Source organism: Choloepus didactylus, chromosome 5, assembly GCF_015220235.1.
Source record: "Choloepus didactylus isolate mChoDid1 chromosome 5, mChoDid1.pri, whole genome shotgun sequence".
In the NCBI taxonomy this organism is placed as follows: Eukaryota; Metazoa; Chordata; class Mammalia; order Pilosa; family Megalonychidae; genus Choloepus; species Choloepus didactylus.
Window position 1 is genome coordinate 30,259,541 of NC_051311.1, and position 15,433 is coordinate 30,274,973.

Here is a 15,433-nt window from a genome sequence, read left to right on the forward strand (position 1 = left end):
TATTGAACTAATATGATAGGTTATCACTCTTTTAATAAAAAAAAATAAGATTTACTTTTTAATATATGGGCTCTCCAAATGATTTAGTTCAGGTATTTGTGTTATTTTTAACAAAAGAATTATCTTTCATACAAACTCAAGGATTATCATAAAATAGTAAGATGCATTCCTGCTCAGTTATGGACTGACTGCTTCAACACAGATACAAATATTTGAATACAGTACTTACTTGGACCAATTTCTATAAGTTTATATTAATTTTCTTCATTTCCATGCAAAAGAAATCTCTTTAGAGATTAAATAAGTGCTTCCCTCCATAGTGCATAATACTTCTGCTACAAAAGCATATTTTGTTTAGAGTAACTGTATTAACTCCAAAGAACATCATGGCCCATGATAACTTCACACAGTAATGCCAATCCAGAGTTCTGAACTCACTTACTACTTACCATTTTGAATCATGTAGTGCAAAATTTGTTCAATTACTGACACCACATAGCTAGCATCTTGTAAAACAGGCAAATAAGTATTTTCAGATGAAAATACTTCAAGCATTCTCATTGGAAGTGCAACATTCAAATTGTCATCATTACAATTTTGCAGTAAACTGTAAAAACAAAAAAAGCATCATTCACACACTTACTGGATGGCAAATGTTACCAACAGTTTCATCAAATTACTGTCATTCACCATGGTAAATGTCAGAGCCACTCTGTTCTAGTAGTAGAATATCTCTAAAAATAGGCATGATTCAAAAGACATGCAGGAAAATGATTAAACATTCTGTCATTCACATTTTTATTTTTGAGTTTTCAGAGTTTTTAAAAGACGGAAAATATACAATCATAAAGGAAAAACTGACAAGAAAAAAACAAAGATTGCACAATGTGATAAGTGTTATAATACATGGATAGTACAAAGAGAAGCTACATCTAATTCAACTCAGATAAAGATCTCTCTAAAAGTATATATCGTCTCCTTCAAAGACGCCTTCAAGACTTTGCCTGTAACATCCTCTGAACAGAACAGACAATATGTTTCTGGTTCTAAGTCATCTATCATTTTAGCCAAACCTTTCCTTCTTACCATGAGAACTGCAGGCAGAAGGGAAGATTTAGCTGTCACAAAATTAAGCCTTCTTTTAAAAAAATGCCTTTTCTTTAGGAAAAAAAAACCTTTATGGAAACAAAATTTACATTTACACCTATTTAAAGTAGGCAATACAATGAGTTCTTACAGATTACACTACCATCAAGACAGAACATTTCTACTACCTCAAAAGTTTCCTCTTGGCCCTCTCTGGTCAATTTCTTCCTACAATTCCACTTTGGTAACCACTGCTTTCTGTCACCATAGATTAGTTTGCAACGAGAATTTCTATTTTATATAAGGACACATACCATACGTACTCATTAGTGTCTACATTCTTTCATTCAGCATTTTTCTGCGATTCATCCATCAGTAATCCATCCCTTTTAATTCCTGAGTAATATTCCACTGCTTAGAAATACCACATTTTGAGTATTCACTTACATGTTGACTGACATTTGGGTCTTTTCCAGTCTTTTGCTGCTATGAACATTCAAGGACAAGTCTTTTTGTGGATCTATGTTTCATTGCTCTTGGCTAAATTCCCAGGAGTAGAAATTGCTGGGTCATTTTTAACTTTATAAGAAAAAACCAAACTGTTCCAGCAGTGTATGAGAGAGTCTCAGAGGTTCAGTTTTTTTTAAATTTTAACCATTTAATAGGTGTGTTGAATCTCAGTGGGATTTTAATTTGTATTTCCCTGATTACTAATAATATTGAATATCCTTTCAAGAGCTTGTTGGTAATTCCATCATTTTCTTTTCTAAAGTGTCTGCTTGAATCTTCTACCCAATTTTTTAAATTAGGTTATTTGCCTCTTGATAATATGAATAAATTAGCCTTGCCCCCTCCAAGGCCAAACCCTATACATAACCTTCAAACTACATCATCTCCTCTCTCACTTTCTCAACATTACTCCAGCAATTCTTTCTCCTGCATTATAAATTTCCCTTCTCATACTGGATCACCAGCAAGCACACTATTAATTTTTCCAATTTAAAAATAATCTCCAAATCCCACTGCCTTCAGCAATTCCATGTTTTTGTTCCCCTTTGCTGCAGAATATCTCTACTCCTGATTTACAATTCCTCTCCTCCCATTCTTTTAAACCCAATCCAATCCATTTTTGCCCCACTACTGCTCTCATCAAAGTCACCAATGCTATTACTAATGGGAAAAATTGTGAAAGACTTTGGAAAAGACCAAAAAAAAACAAAAGAGAGAGATTAGTGGGATCTTGCCTAGCCCCCCCATGGGATTATCTCACCTTTGTCTTTGACAATTCTGCGGAGATAGAAGACTACTAGCAAAAAAAAAAAAAAAAAGAAAGAAAGAAAGAAACTGATAGGATGCAAATTATGCATTGATATATGCACATTACTCCATATCCTAGCAATGCAAAAGTTTGTCAGATAGAAAACATAAGGCAAATCCTCATTTGAACCAGTTGTAACATCTTACTGGTTCTCTCATTAACTAATGCATTAAATAAAATCTTTAACACATATTCATTTTAGATATGAGAGCCCCAATTTTACCTCTTTGTTTCTGAAAATAATATTTAATATTACCAAACTCAATGATCAATTCTCTAATTTCATTTTATTGACGAATCAGCAACATTTGACATAAGGGATCACTCCTCCATCCTTCACAATGATTTTTTTACTTAGATTCCAACCAACTTTCTTGGTTTTCTGAGCTCACTGGTTCCTTCCTCCTCTTCTCCATGGCCTCTTAATGTTGGGAGTGCCCCCAGGGATCAGTCTTTTATTCTCTTCTCTAAACAAATCAGTTGATCTCATTTAGCATTATGTTCCCCTAGTGCTCCTCATCACATTTGAAACGACTGAAAATTTTCATAACAAAAACTTAAAAAGAGACAGAAAAAAAAATTTAGATCATGTCATTGTTTGCTCAAAACTTTCCCTTGAAGAGATGTTTATTTGGTGCAAAATTTATATTTATATTTATATTTTCTTTAGCAAACTATCTAATTTAACTTGTGTGGTCAGTTTATTCAAACACCATAATTGCATGGAACCTTGAAGAGGGAGTGAGATCTTGGTTTGTACAGGTTAATGTGATGTTCTGATACATCCCAGAGGTATTTGGGCAGAGAATAAAAAAGTATTTTCAAAACCCCCTTGAGGGCTGGGGAAAAGTGGAAATATTAAACTTCCCCACCTGGGGAATTCCTGATATTCTTGCAAGTATGGAGGACTACCAATTTGACAGGCCAATCCCTTGATCTTGGAGCTTGCCCTTATAATACTTACTCCTGCAAAGGAGAAACTAATCCTACTTATAATTGTGCCTAAAAATCACCCCCAGAGAACCTTTTTTGTTGCTCAGATGTGACCCCTTTCTCTAGGCCAACTTCGCAGTAAACTCACTGCCCTCCCCCTATGTGGGACATGACTCCCAGGGGTGTAAATCTCGTGGCAATGTGGGACCATGACTCCCAGGGACGAGCCTGGCCCTGGCATCATGGGATTGAGAAAACCTTCTTGGCCAAAAGGGGGAAAAGAAATGAAATAAAATAAAGTTTCAATGCTAAGAGATTTCAAATAGAGTCGAGAGGTCAATCTAGAGGTCATTCTTATGCGGTATATAGATATCCCTTTTTAGTTTTTAGTGTTATTTCCAACAGCTAGAAGGAAATACCTGAAACTATTGAATGGTAATCCAGTAGCCTTGATTCTTGAAGGTGACTGTATAACTATATAGCTTTTATGGTGTGCCTACGTAATGTGAAAACCTTGAGACTGACACTCCCTTTATCCAGTGTATGGACAGAAGAGAAAATAAAGACAAAAAATAAATTAATAATAGGGGCAATAAGGGATTTGGGATGTTTGGGGTGTTCTTTTTTATTTTTATTATTTTTTATTTTTGGAGTAATGAAAATGTTCAAAAATTGATTATGGTGATGAATGCACAACTGTATGATGATACTATGAACCACTGATTGTACACTTTGGATGACTGTCTGGTATGTGAATATATCTCAATAAATTTGCATTAAAAAGATATAAAGATAAGGAAAACAGAAAAAAACAAAAACAAAAACAAAAAGCCTCTCCCTTGGCTTTCCTGCTTTCTCAGCATAAAAGCCAAAGTCCTTAAAAAGGTCTACCAGACCCTACATTAATCTTCATTGCTCTCTTACCTCCTTCACATCAGCTCCTTATACTTCCCACTCATTACTCCCCACAATACCTGGCAAGAGGCAGCCACAGGGCTTTTATTTTTGTTAATTCCTCCACTCCAATGCTCAGCTCCCCAATAATTAGCATAACAGTTCCATCACTAACTCCAGTTTCTGACTCAAAAGTCATCTTCTCAGTGAGACCTTTCCCTGCCAGACACACGCACATCTCTCAAAATTTCACATTCCCCTTTCCTCCTCAACACTTAAAATTATTCAATATACTATACATTTTTCATATTTATTTTGTTTATTCTCACTCTTCCAGACTAAATAAACCAGGCCAGGAGAGCAAGGACCTCTCCGACTTGTCACAGTTATATCTCCAGTGCTTAGAACTGTGCCTACCATTTATTAGTAACTCAATAAATATTTTTTAAATAAATGAAAGAACTGATCAACAAACTCCAATATTGTTTCCCATGTAAACTCACATAAGAAGAAATGCAAGAAATTTAAATACTCATTACCTTAAAAAAAATTTTTTTTTTCAAAATATTTACTTATGTAACCTATGGGCCATAGTTTGCGGATACCTGCTCTAACTTTTGAAGATATGGATTCAGTAGGTAATTTTAATATATGGTATATCAAAATATAATTTGTCCCTTCTTTTCCAATTTTTTATTTTAAAAAATTTCAAACACAGAAAAGTTGATAGAATATATTTATACTCTACTGAAACAAACAGCCTATATGGTTCTCAAGTGAAGAGTGCTTTTCACATTTTTAAAGGGTTATAAGATAGAAAAAAAGAAGAAGAAGAAAAATACGTACAGAGCCCATATGTGGCCCACAAACCCTAAAATATTTACAAACTGGTCACTTACAGAAAAAGTCTGCCAACTCCTGCTTTGGAGAATAAATGTATACTGTGTTTTTCAAAGTAAAAGCAGTTAGTAAAAAAACAGGAATTCTTCATAATCATGATCCTCCTGGTTCTCTCTTCTATCAAGTTCTCTGTTCCTATCTTTAGTTCAGCAAATTATTTTGGAAAGATCAGTTAGTAACAACAAAAATAAAGGGTGGATTATTTTTAGTATCTCATCTGAGGTCTATTTCTGACAGCAATCCTAAATAATCCTTATTACATGCAACTTCCAGAAAATAACTGAACTTATATTGAAGGCTCAGAAACATTTCAAAATTCTATCACTGTTACAGATATAGGCAATTTTTAAAAATTATCTTGGTCTCTCATTCAGATAATATAATTCACATCATTAAAAAAGTGTTATTTTGTTGAATGAATCCCAAAAAGTCATGGAAGTGACTTATTTTAAAGTTCATACATAAATAATAAAAGAGCCTGATGAAAGGCATATTCTAAAAAGGTAGTTTCCAAATTTTATTTCAGTAGAAACATTTAGAGAATGAATCATTCTTACATCAGGCATCCACTCAGTTGGCCAGTCCACTCACTAATAACCAAGAAGTCTAACATTTTATAAACCAATTCCACAACATCCTTGGAAGGAAATATCATCTGGAAATTATTTATATCTGCATTTTAATGTTTATATCATACAGGCCAGAATCAACCTAGAGTGTAAATAGTAATAAACAGAACATTCCACATTCTCAAAAAAATTGCGGAAAAGCCACCATCTCAAAAATCAAAATCAAAAGATGTTCCTCTAGACATTCAAAGTGATCAACATATTATATAAAATCCCTGAATAAGATGGAGTTTACCTGCAACACAGGCTCAGCAACCTCTTGATTTGAAATAAGCATGTTAGTCTCTCAGATCCATCCAACTGCTTGACAAACAATGAACTGTACTTAATTAAATTCTGATACATCCATATCTGAAATAGCAAAACAAATAAATTAGAACCTTCAATTTGAAAATTTCAAAAATTCAAAACTTCAATTTTGATTTAAGTTAAATTTAAATTAAGCTTTCTAATTTACATAATATTTCAAATATCTTTAAGTGGTAAATAAACTCAATCAAATCTAACCAAAACTTGATAAAAAGAAAATCTTCTACATAAGGCTTTAGTTAGTATATGTATAATGTTTTGATGTTTCCATTTTAGATTAATACATCAGAATTAGGCTAAATTACTAAGTTAGATACTGAAACAAAGTACTCTTAAAGCTTAAGTCAATCTGAAACAAAATCTGTTCATTTGTACAAATAAGCAATCCAGAATAAAAATGTAAGAAACACAATATTAATCATAAGTTACACAGGGTATCTGTTTCTGCTTTTTCCCTTTTTCCCTTTGCATATTTGTGTATGTGTGTGTACGTGCATGTATGTGTCTCTAGCATCCCTTCTTTTTGGATACTCCTATTCCTTGACTCCACAAAATTTTGGTAGGGCAAACAATCCTTTGGCCTCACTATTTGCAATACAAGTTCAGGTATGTAACTGGGCTAGCCAAAATTCCCCATTCTTCTGGGTACAGAAACTAATTGATTATTTAAGCAAACATTGAGTTATATTTCTGTCACTTCTTGTGCTGGTTTGAATCTATTACGTACCCCACAGAAGCCATGTTCTTTTAATCCAATCTTGTGGGCGCAAACCTATTGTGAGTGGCATCTTTTTCTTAGGTTGTTTCCCTGGAAATGTGACCCACCCAATTGTGAGTGGGACCCTTCGATTAGATTATTTCCATGGAGATTTGACCCCACCCATTCAGAATGGGTCTTAATTGTATTTACTGGCATCCTCTATGAGAGGATAAAAGGCAGAGACATTTAGAAGAGCTCAGAGACACTAAGAGAGAAAAAACCCAGAGACATTTTGGATAAAGACATTTTGAAACCAGAGCCCAAGAGAGAAGGACCAGCAGACGTCACCATGTGTCTTCCCATGTGACAGAGGAAACCCAGATACCATCAGCCTTTCTTCAGTGAAGGTATGCTCTTGTTGATGTCTTAGTCTGGAACTTTTATGGCCTTAGAACTATACATTTGTGAACTAATAAACCCCCTTTATAAAAGCCAATCCATTTCTGGTATTTTGCATTCCAGCAGGCTTTAGCAAACAGGAACACTTCCATCTAAGAGTCCTGATTATACAGTGTGTATATAGTTGCCATAAATGATTTTTAAAATTCATACTTGTTAAGGAATCCCTTCTACTCTCTCCACTATATTTTTGTGAAACATAGTTATTTTATTTCATGAGACTCAATTAGAACCAGCTGAAGTTATAAGATAACCTCTTACATGCGGCTAGTTATAAACGTGCCTCAACCTTTTCTTTGAAAAGGCATTAACTATTTATTAATCAAGTAGATATTTTCAAGTTGCCTGTGAAATAAAAAGAAACTCAAACCAGTAGTGATACTATACTATACTTGAACACTTTCTGGACTGAGTTTGATACTATATTTTACAATCTTGACAAATGTGCTCGTGTCATCCAAAAATTATCTATTATCATTACATTAGACATTAACGTGTCTACCTTGTTGTTGTTATTGTTACTGTTATTATTTGCTAAATGCAGATGAGCAAAGTTTTAAAAACTTTACCTCCCAGGCATCCTTTCTTAGGAAGTCAACTGAGGGGGTATATCAATAAAATAAGGGAATAAATCAACAAAGCAAAAAGATACAGAATCAGGAAAAGAAGATCTGAAACTGAAGCAAAGCAAAGGCTTTCCCAAGTTAATGGTAAGCCTAGAAAGCAAGCAATCCAAATTGATGCAAGTTCCTAGCAATAGCACACCAGGACAGGTGGGGAGGGAACTAGAGCAGATAAACTTCCTGACAGCATATGGACATTTGTATTGAGAAGCATTTTACAGAACTGTTGGAAAGTGTATGAAGACTTTATCAAGACATTTAAAAACTAGGCAAATTTAAAAATGAGACAATTACTAACTCCAGGAAAATTAAAGATAAATAAACTACAAAAAGTAGAATTATGCTTGCTCCTAGAGTAAGGAATTAGGGAACTTAAAGACTTGGGTAGATGACTTTTTTCCCCATATATGATTAATTTTCATTTCTTGTATTTTTGTTTGCAAACATTCAAGTTTACTTTTCTTCCAATGATCCCAGCCTAGCTCACTTCAGGAAGCAATGTTGGATTTAAGGCCAAACATCAGGTAAGCAATGAAGTATTCCTCTGTCCTCTATATTTATACTTTATTTGGGGATCACCCTAGGATGTATGGTTTGTAGCACAGAAGATTTATTTTTCATTGTGTACTCCCCTTTTAATACAGTTTGAAATTTTTATTGCAGGTACACAAACATTTCTAAGAATAAATATGTATTTAACCTAACAATTACATACGACCTCTTAAAATTCCTGAGAAACTGGATATAAAAGTTCCAGTTTTAAAAACTATCTGTGCATCGTATACATATTTTCCACCATACACACTACTCCTCATCATAGATTAGACGTTAAAAAAAGATATCCTATATTTCAGAGATTTACACGGAACTATTCACAGATAACATATTATGTTAGGGATTCACTTAACAATGATCTAAGGTGAAAGTGTGGAAGATTATGTAAGAAACAATGTGCTAATGATTTTTAAGGCTTGGTAATGGGTACACGGCAGGGGGTTCAGTAAACATAGTACTCTGCTATTTTTACTAATAAAAAATTGAAAAAGCCTATTGAAAATTATTACTGATATTTTAAGAGGTAAAACAGAAAGACTTACTACCACAGAAATGACCTATTACAGCTACTAAAGAAAAGTTCACAAAGGCTAGCTGTGTTGGAGGGGTATTTATTTGACTTCTTGATCAGATACTTAACATTTCCACTTAAAAAAAAAATAAAGCTGGAAAATATACTAACCAAAAAATGTAGATAATACTCACCAAACGTTTGGAGTCTTCATTCTGTTTGTAAAAAAACAGAAGCTGCCTTACCAAAAGGGTAAGGTTGGAACCATTAGCAATGGAAAAAGTGCCACCAGATTGTGACAAACTAGCACAACGATCAAATGCACTTCTTTGGATGGAATACTGAAAGTAAAAAAAAAAAAAATTTATATATATATATATATATATATATAGGATATAATCATGTTCTAAATATATGTTAATTGTTTTTACAGGAATGAAAATTGACAACTAAGATGCTGTTAGTGTCAAGTCAGTAAAAGGTTAAAAAAAAAAAACTTGGAATGTAATGAATGGCCCTTAAATGCCAATTTAAAAAAAACATTCTACTCCTTCCTTCTATTGTGATCTTCAGTTTGTGGTTTGGCCCCACTTTGTATTTTATTATCTAAAAATTACCTAAAAACTCAACTAACTACAAATCTTTACATAAATGTAACTAATAAAATTAATAATGGGGAAAATGCTATTATCGACATTAACTTTCATTAAAGAGACCCACAAAAATGCATGCAAAACAGTAGTCACTTATAAAAACAGGCCATATTTAAAATAAGCTCTTGCATGCCCTCCTACTTCTTTTTCAGTATTAAAAACAAACAAACTTACTTGCTGTTTTCTGTCTCTATAGCCTCGAATAAATGACTGGATAATTATTGCATTTTTCAATCTTCGCCTTTCTTCCTAAATAACGGAGGGAGGAGAGAGAAATTGGTAAAAATGAGTGAAAATGACATTTAGCTAGTAAAAACTTAAAAAAAAAAAAGCTATAATTCACACATCATAAAATTCATTCTTTTGAAGTGTACAATTCAATGGTTTTTCATATATTCATGGAGTTGTGCAACCATCATCACTATCTAATTTTAGAATACTTTCATCATCTCAAAAAGAAACCCCATACTCTTAGCAGATACTCCTCATCTCCCTTGCTCCCCAATCCCAATCCTTGGCCCCAACCCCTGACAACCACTAATCTACTTTCTGTCTCTGAATTTGCCTATTCTGGACATTTCATAAAAAACGGAATCATACAATATGTGACCCTTTGTGTCTGGCCTTCTTCACTTACCATGATGTTTTCAAAGTTTACCCATGTTGTAGTATGTATTAGTACTTCATCCTTTTTATGGCTGAATAACATTCCACTGATTACTCATTTATCAGTTGATGGACATTTGGGTTGTTTCCAATTTGGAGCTATTATGAATAATGCTGCTATGAATATCCATGTACAAGTTTTTGTATGGACATGTTTTCACTTTTCTTGAGTATATAACTGGTACTGGAATTGCTGGGTCATATGGTAACTATGTTTAACATTTTGAGGAACTGCCAAACTGTACTCTAAAGTGGCTATGCCATTTTACAATCCCACCAACACCACGACAGGAAAACTTTTTTTACAGTTTCATTTTAAAAAGGAAAAGAATGTAAGGAAACAACACAACTATTTTTAAAAGTCACTTTCCTATTTAAAAGCAGAAAATTTTCCAATTTCCAGTGAGTTGAGATTCTCTAAGATTTTTAGTAATCAAAAGCACATATTCTTCTTCATCACCATCATCATAAACAGTGGCACTCCCTCCAGTTGAGAGCATACTATATGCCAGCCCTATGAGATGCATTTCATATTCATTCTCACAATAATCTTACAGGTGAGTATTACTGCCATTTTAACGAGGCAGAAACTGAATTCCAAAAAGTCATGCTTAAAGATGTAAGAGAGCCAGAATTCAAACTCAGGTGTGACACTGAAATCTGTACTTGAGCTTACCTTACATTGTTTCAAGTCTTTGATGAATGTCACCTACCATACTAGAAATACACATACACACTCAAACATTCTTGGGATTTTAGACCAACATCAAATCCTTCAAGTAAACTTTCTAAGCTTGAAATGGTTACAGTAAGGAAACCCCTGAGTTTTGAATCTATTCACTACTATGATGATTAAAAGATCCCTTAATTAAAAACTTATAAATCTTCCCATGAGTTTTCAAAACATCTATTTTCAGTCATTCAGTTGTCAACCGAGGAAGAAGTATTGGCAACCCCCCATCGTTTTGGTTGGGACCTAAAAGCTACACATTAGGAATAAGAGTGAACTAGAAAAAGATCAATCCTCAAAAAGACTGAGACCCAGCTCAAATCAGTTCAATTCTACATTAGTTAAAGGTGATTTGTCCCCACCTTTACTGTCCACCAGAAGCAAATGTAATGCTCTCTAAAAGAATATATCTAAACATAGAGCCTGAAAATATCTCTTCAATTTGTCATACACATCATCCAGCATTCAACCGAAAATAATCAGGAATGCAAAAGACAAAAGCTGAAAATCAAGAGGACAAGCAATAGAAACAGACCCACAAGAGATCCAAATACGGGAGTTTAAACATTGTCTTCAAAATCTATCATTAATATGTCCAAGAAATTTAAAGACAAGAGAACTTGAAAATTTAAAAGAATACTAAAGAAAATTCTAGAACTAAACATACAAAAACTGTATTTAACAATTAGCAATTTAATAATTGCTAAAGAGATAATTTTTAAATTGGACGTTAGGTCAGAAGAAAATATCTAGACCAAAGTAAAAATATTCAAAAAAATAAAAATTCAGAAAAGAATATAGGAGACATATATGACACAATGCAAAGAAGTGATATATTTGTAATTTGAGTCCAAGAAGGAGAGTAGAGGAAGAATGATACAGAAGCGCTACTGAAGAAATAATGGCTAAGAATTTTCCAAAATAGATGAAAGACACCAACAAATACTTTTGGCTAACCAGTGGTTCCCAGCAGAAGGCACTTTTTGTCACCCAGGGGACATTTTAATCCTGGAGACATTTTTGGTTGTCACAATGAGGGGAAGGAATGTTATTGGCATAAATCATGGGTGCTGTAAAACATCATACACAATGTACAGGATAGTTCTCCACAACAAAGAATTATCTGGCCCAAAATGTCAACAGTGCCAAGGCTGAGAAACCCTGCATTAAAGTCTTTGCATGTGCTATTCCTTTTACCAAGAATGCTCTTCCTCCAGCTTTTCATAAAGCAGCTTCTTTTTCATCCTTTAAGAATACACTCAACTCTAACCTCCTCAGAGTCCTTCCTTAACCTATCTCTAAAGGAGGCCTTCCCAGTTACTATCACATTACCCTATTGCCTTCATAGCACTTATCACAATCTCAGTATCTCAGTTAATATCTGTCTTCTATCTCTAAACAAGAATCTTTTCTGTCTTATTCACTATGTTTATATCCAGCAACCAAACAGTACCTCACACATAATAAGCTCCCAATAAATATTGTTAAAGGAATGGAAGAATTGTAAAATATCTCTACCTAGAAAAGCAGACCATAAGATACTACAGTTGCTCAATAATTGACAACAAAAGCTATTTCAAAAAATTATCAACAGAAAGATGAACTGTAAAATTAAAACTTAAAACAAGGAATGTCAACAGCTCCTTTCTTTTACCCTCTTTACAAATGGTTAATATACATCCCTTAACAGTACGTTTTCTCCTTTTTGCTTGATGAAATATAAAACATTATATACTAAGCCTTTCTAGAGCTTCCAGAAGCCATATAATAAGCAAATAAGTCAACTAAACACCTATTTTCCTCCTCAATTCTGAAAACTGCGTTTTTGGTACAACTTTTCTATATTGGTTCCAGAATAAAAGACTTATGATAAAATCTAACAAATCCAGAAATGCTTCCAAATCATAATATATACATATATAAAATAGATATTTTATCAGATATTATATATATACTAGTATATATAATAGTAAAACTCAGGATTATAATTTTCAATGGAAAAATGCTTATCCATAGGATCTTTCAAAACAGTTTTACCTCTCTCTTTCTTCTTTCTTCCTGAGTACGATGTAAAAGAGAAGCCTTTTCTTCCTACAAAAAGAGAGAAAATGAGGTAAAAGGTTTCTACTGTCAAATTTTAAAATACTCTCATACAAAAATTATAGAATGTTTTGACAGAAAAAAGATTCTAAAGATCGTCCAATCAATCTAAGGCACAACAAGTTAAATGATTTTTCCCAAGGTCAGGGATATAACTAAGGTGAGTATTTCAGTAGTTTTCTAAGAATAAAATCTTACTTTTTCACACACACAAGAGAGTATAAGTAAAACTGGGTGAATCTGAATAAAATCAGTATATTGTATCAATATCAATATTCCTGATTGTGATATTATACTTCAGTACTGCAAAATACGAGGGGAAACTGGGCAATGTGTGCAAGGGGTCTCTCTCTACTACTTCTTACAACTGCATGTGATCTACAATTATCTCAACAAAAACTTCAATGAAAAAAGTTCAGATTTTTTATTTTTATCAAATTAAAAGAAATAGTTTTCATCATAATTAAACCTAAATTTTGAACAAACTTACTTAGTTTGTGGAAGGAACTAAAATAGTAAGAGGAAAAGGTATAAACACTTCAGAAACACTTGAAGACAACTCCCCTCCCCCAAACTTATTCTACTCTATAGAATGTGGGTAGTTCAATTTCGTATATTTAACCCAAAATAAAATTAAAGGTTCAAAACACTACATATGAATCATTAGAAAAATAAACTTAAATCTCTTAATAGAACTATACACATCAAAATACTGTCCAAAAGTGAGTGATTAAGTCAATTTAAAATTAGACATTGCTATATGAACACATCGTATATAGAAATACGCATTTCTCGATGTCAAAATTTGAAGCCAAAGAAATAAATTCTCAAAATACTTTCCATTACAGGAAATTTCCTTTCTTGAATTTCAGAGAAAAAGTCTTTATCTACCACATGTCCAAAGAAGAAAAAATTTTGTTTTAAAATTAATTAATTAATTAAAAGGGAGAGTGGGGCATGGTAAAAGTTATGATATTCAAAATTATTTCTAGATCAAAATACAGAATAGTTCTAGTCATTATCTTTATTTATGAATAAGAATTAACATGCATATGCCTGCAATTTCTTTTCCCTCCATCTCCATTTGTTATTTAAAAATTAAAATTTAAAATATGTTAAATTTTTGGTCTTATTTACAGAGCTAATATTTCCTTACATGACATAATCGGGCAAAACAACAGTTAATAAATTTACCATAACATACAATAAGCTTAGTGGTAACTAATCTAAAAGTCCCACGAATGCAAAGACCACATCTGCTTTTGCTTACCACCTTTTCACCATGATCTATTTCAATGTTTGGCATATGTAGGTATCCAATAAATATTTATTAAGTGAATGACCGAACATTTGCTATAACCAAAACAAAGTATTCTAAAAGAATGAGTAACTCCAGTTTAATAGCACTTTGGGCTCTCTGCAACTTAGTACCTAGATTGCAAAATTTCTTAAACCAAATAGATAGTCCAAAAAGTGTAACTGGGCTCAAGTTTAATGCTAGGATGTCTCAGAAATTCTACTTTAAGTTTAAAGGTTAGGCTATGGGAGGAGCCATAATAGTACAAGAGGCAATGTTAGGTATGTTGAGGATTAATATTCTTAACCTTTTGATTACCTGTAGATTTAAATCCCTGAGCAGATGATACCACATAAATGCAAAGGTCATTTATTTTACCTGTCCTCAAGGGCTATAAAATTTTCTAAAAAGATAACTCATTTCAAAACTGATAAAGTAAACATAGCAAGCAAATCAAAGCAATGGACATAAAAACCGATAGTGTAATTTCAACAATAAATTCTAATAAAAAAATTTAGAGTCTTTCAAAGAGTACTCGTGCTCTATAAATATTTTACAGAAAAAAAGAGAAAGGTATATATGGAGAACTCAATCACACATAGCAAGTCAAGTTACATGGGAAAATAATCTCCATGATCAACCCCAGTTGCCAACACTGATTTGCCTGTACCACTGCGCCCTAGCAAAGAAGGGAAAGGAGTAGAGCAGTGACTATCATGACAGTGAGGGAAGATGGACATTTGAAACATACAGAAAACGAACACTTAGTGAGTGCTCACTACCTACATGCTAAGCAACATTCTAAGCCCTTTCATTTTGTCAACCTTGAGATAAATACTACTAATTTTCCAGTTTACAAATCAGAAAAGTGAAGTTTGAAAGTGGTAGAGCCAGGATCTGAACTCAGTCTGGTTCAGAGCCAAAGCCATTACCAGTGTGCTATGTACTTTGAAAAAGAACATTAACTTTTATCATAGCATCTTTTTTTCAAAATGCAATTTTATTGAGATATTTTCACACACGATATAATCAATCCAAAGTACACAACCAATGGCTCACAGTATCATCAC

The 15,433-nt window shown here is 33.1% G+C and overlaps 1 protein-coding gene across 2 annotated transcripts in view; it reads right to left on the bottom strand.

Annotated features, from left to right (window-relative positions):
• UBE3C (ubiquitin protein ligase E3C) overlaps positions 1–15,433 on the bottom strand; it is a 182,202-nt gene that overhangs the window by 129,893 nt on the left and 36,876 nt on the right. For both annotated transcript variants that reach the window (XM_037835725.1, XM_037835724.1), the window contains exons 2-6: positions 13,004–13,057; positions 9,745–9,819; positions 9,112–9,258; positions 5,996–6,111; positions 450–607 (exon numbers count right to left, since the gene is read on the bottom strand). In XM_037835725.1, coding sequence (XP_037691653.1) covers positions 450–607; positions 5,996–6,111; positions 9,112–9,258; positions 9,745–9,819; positions 13,004–13,057 — 550 coding nt within the window. The remainder of the gene's footprint in view (positions 1–449; positions 608–5,995; positions 6,112–9,111; positions 9,259–9,744; positions 9,820–13,003; positions 13,058–15,433) is intronic.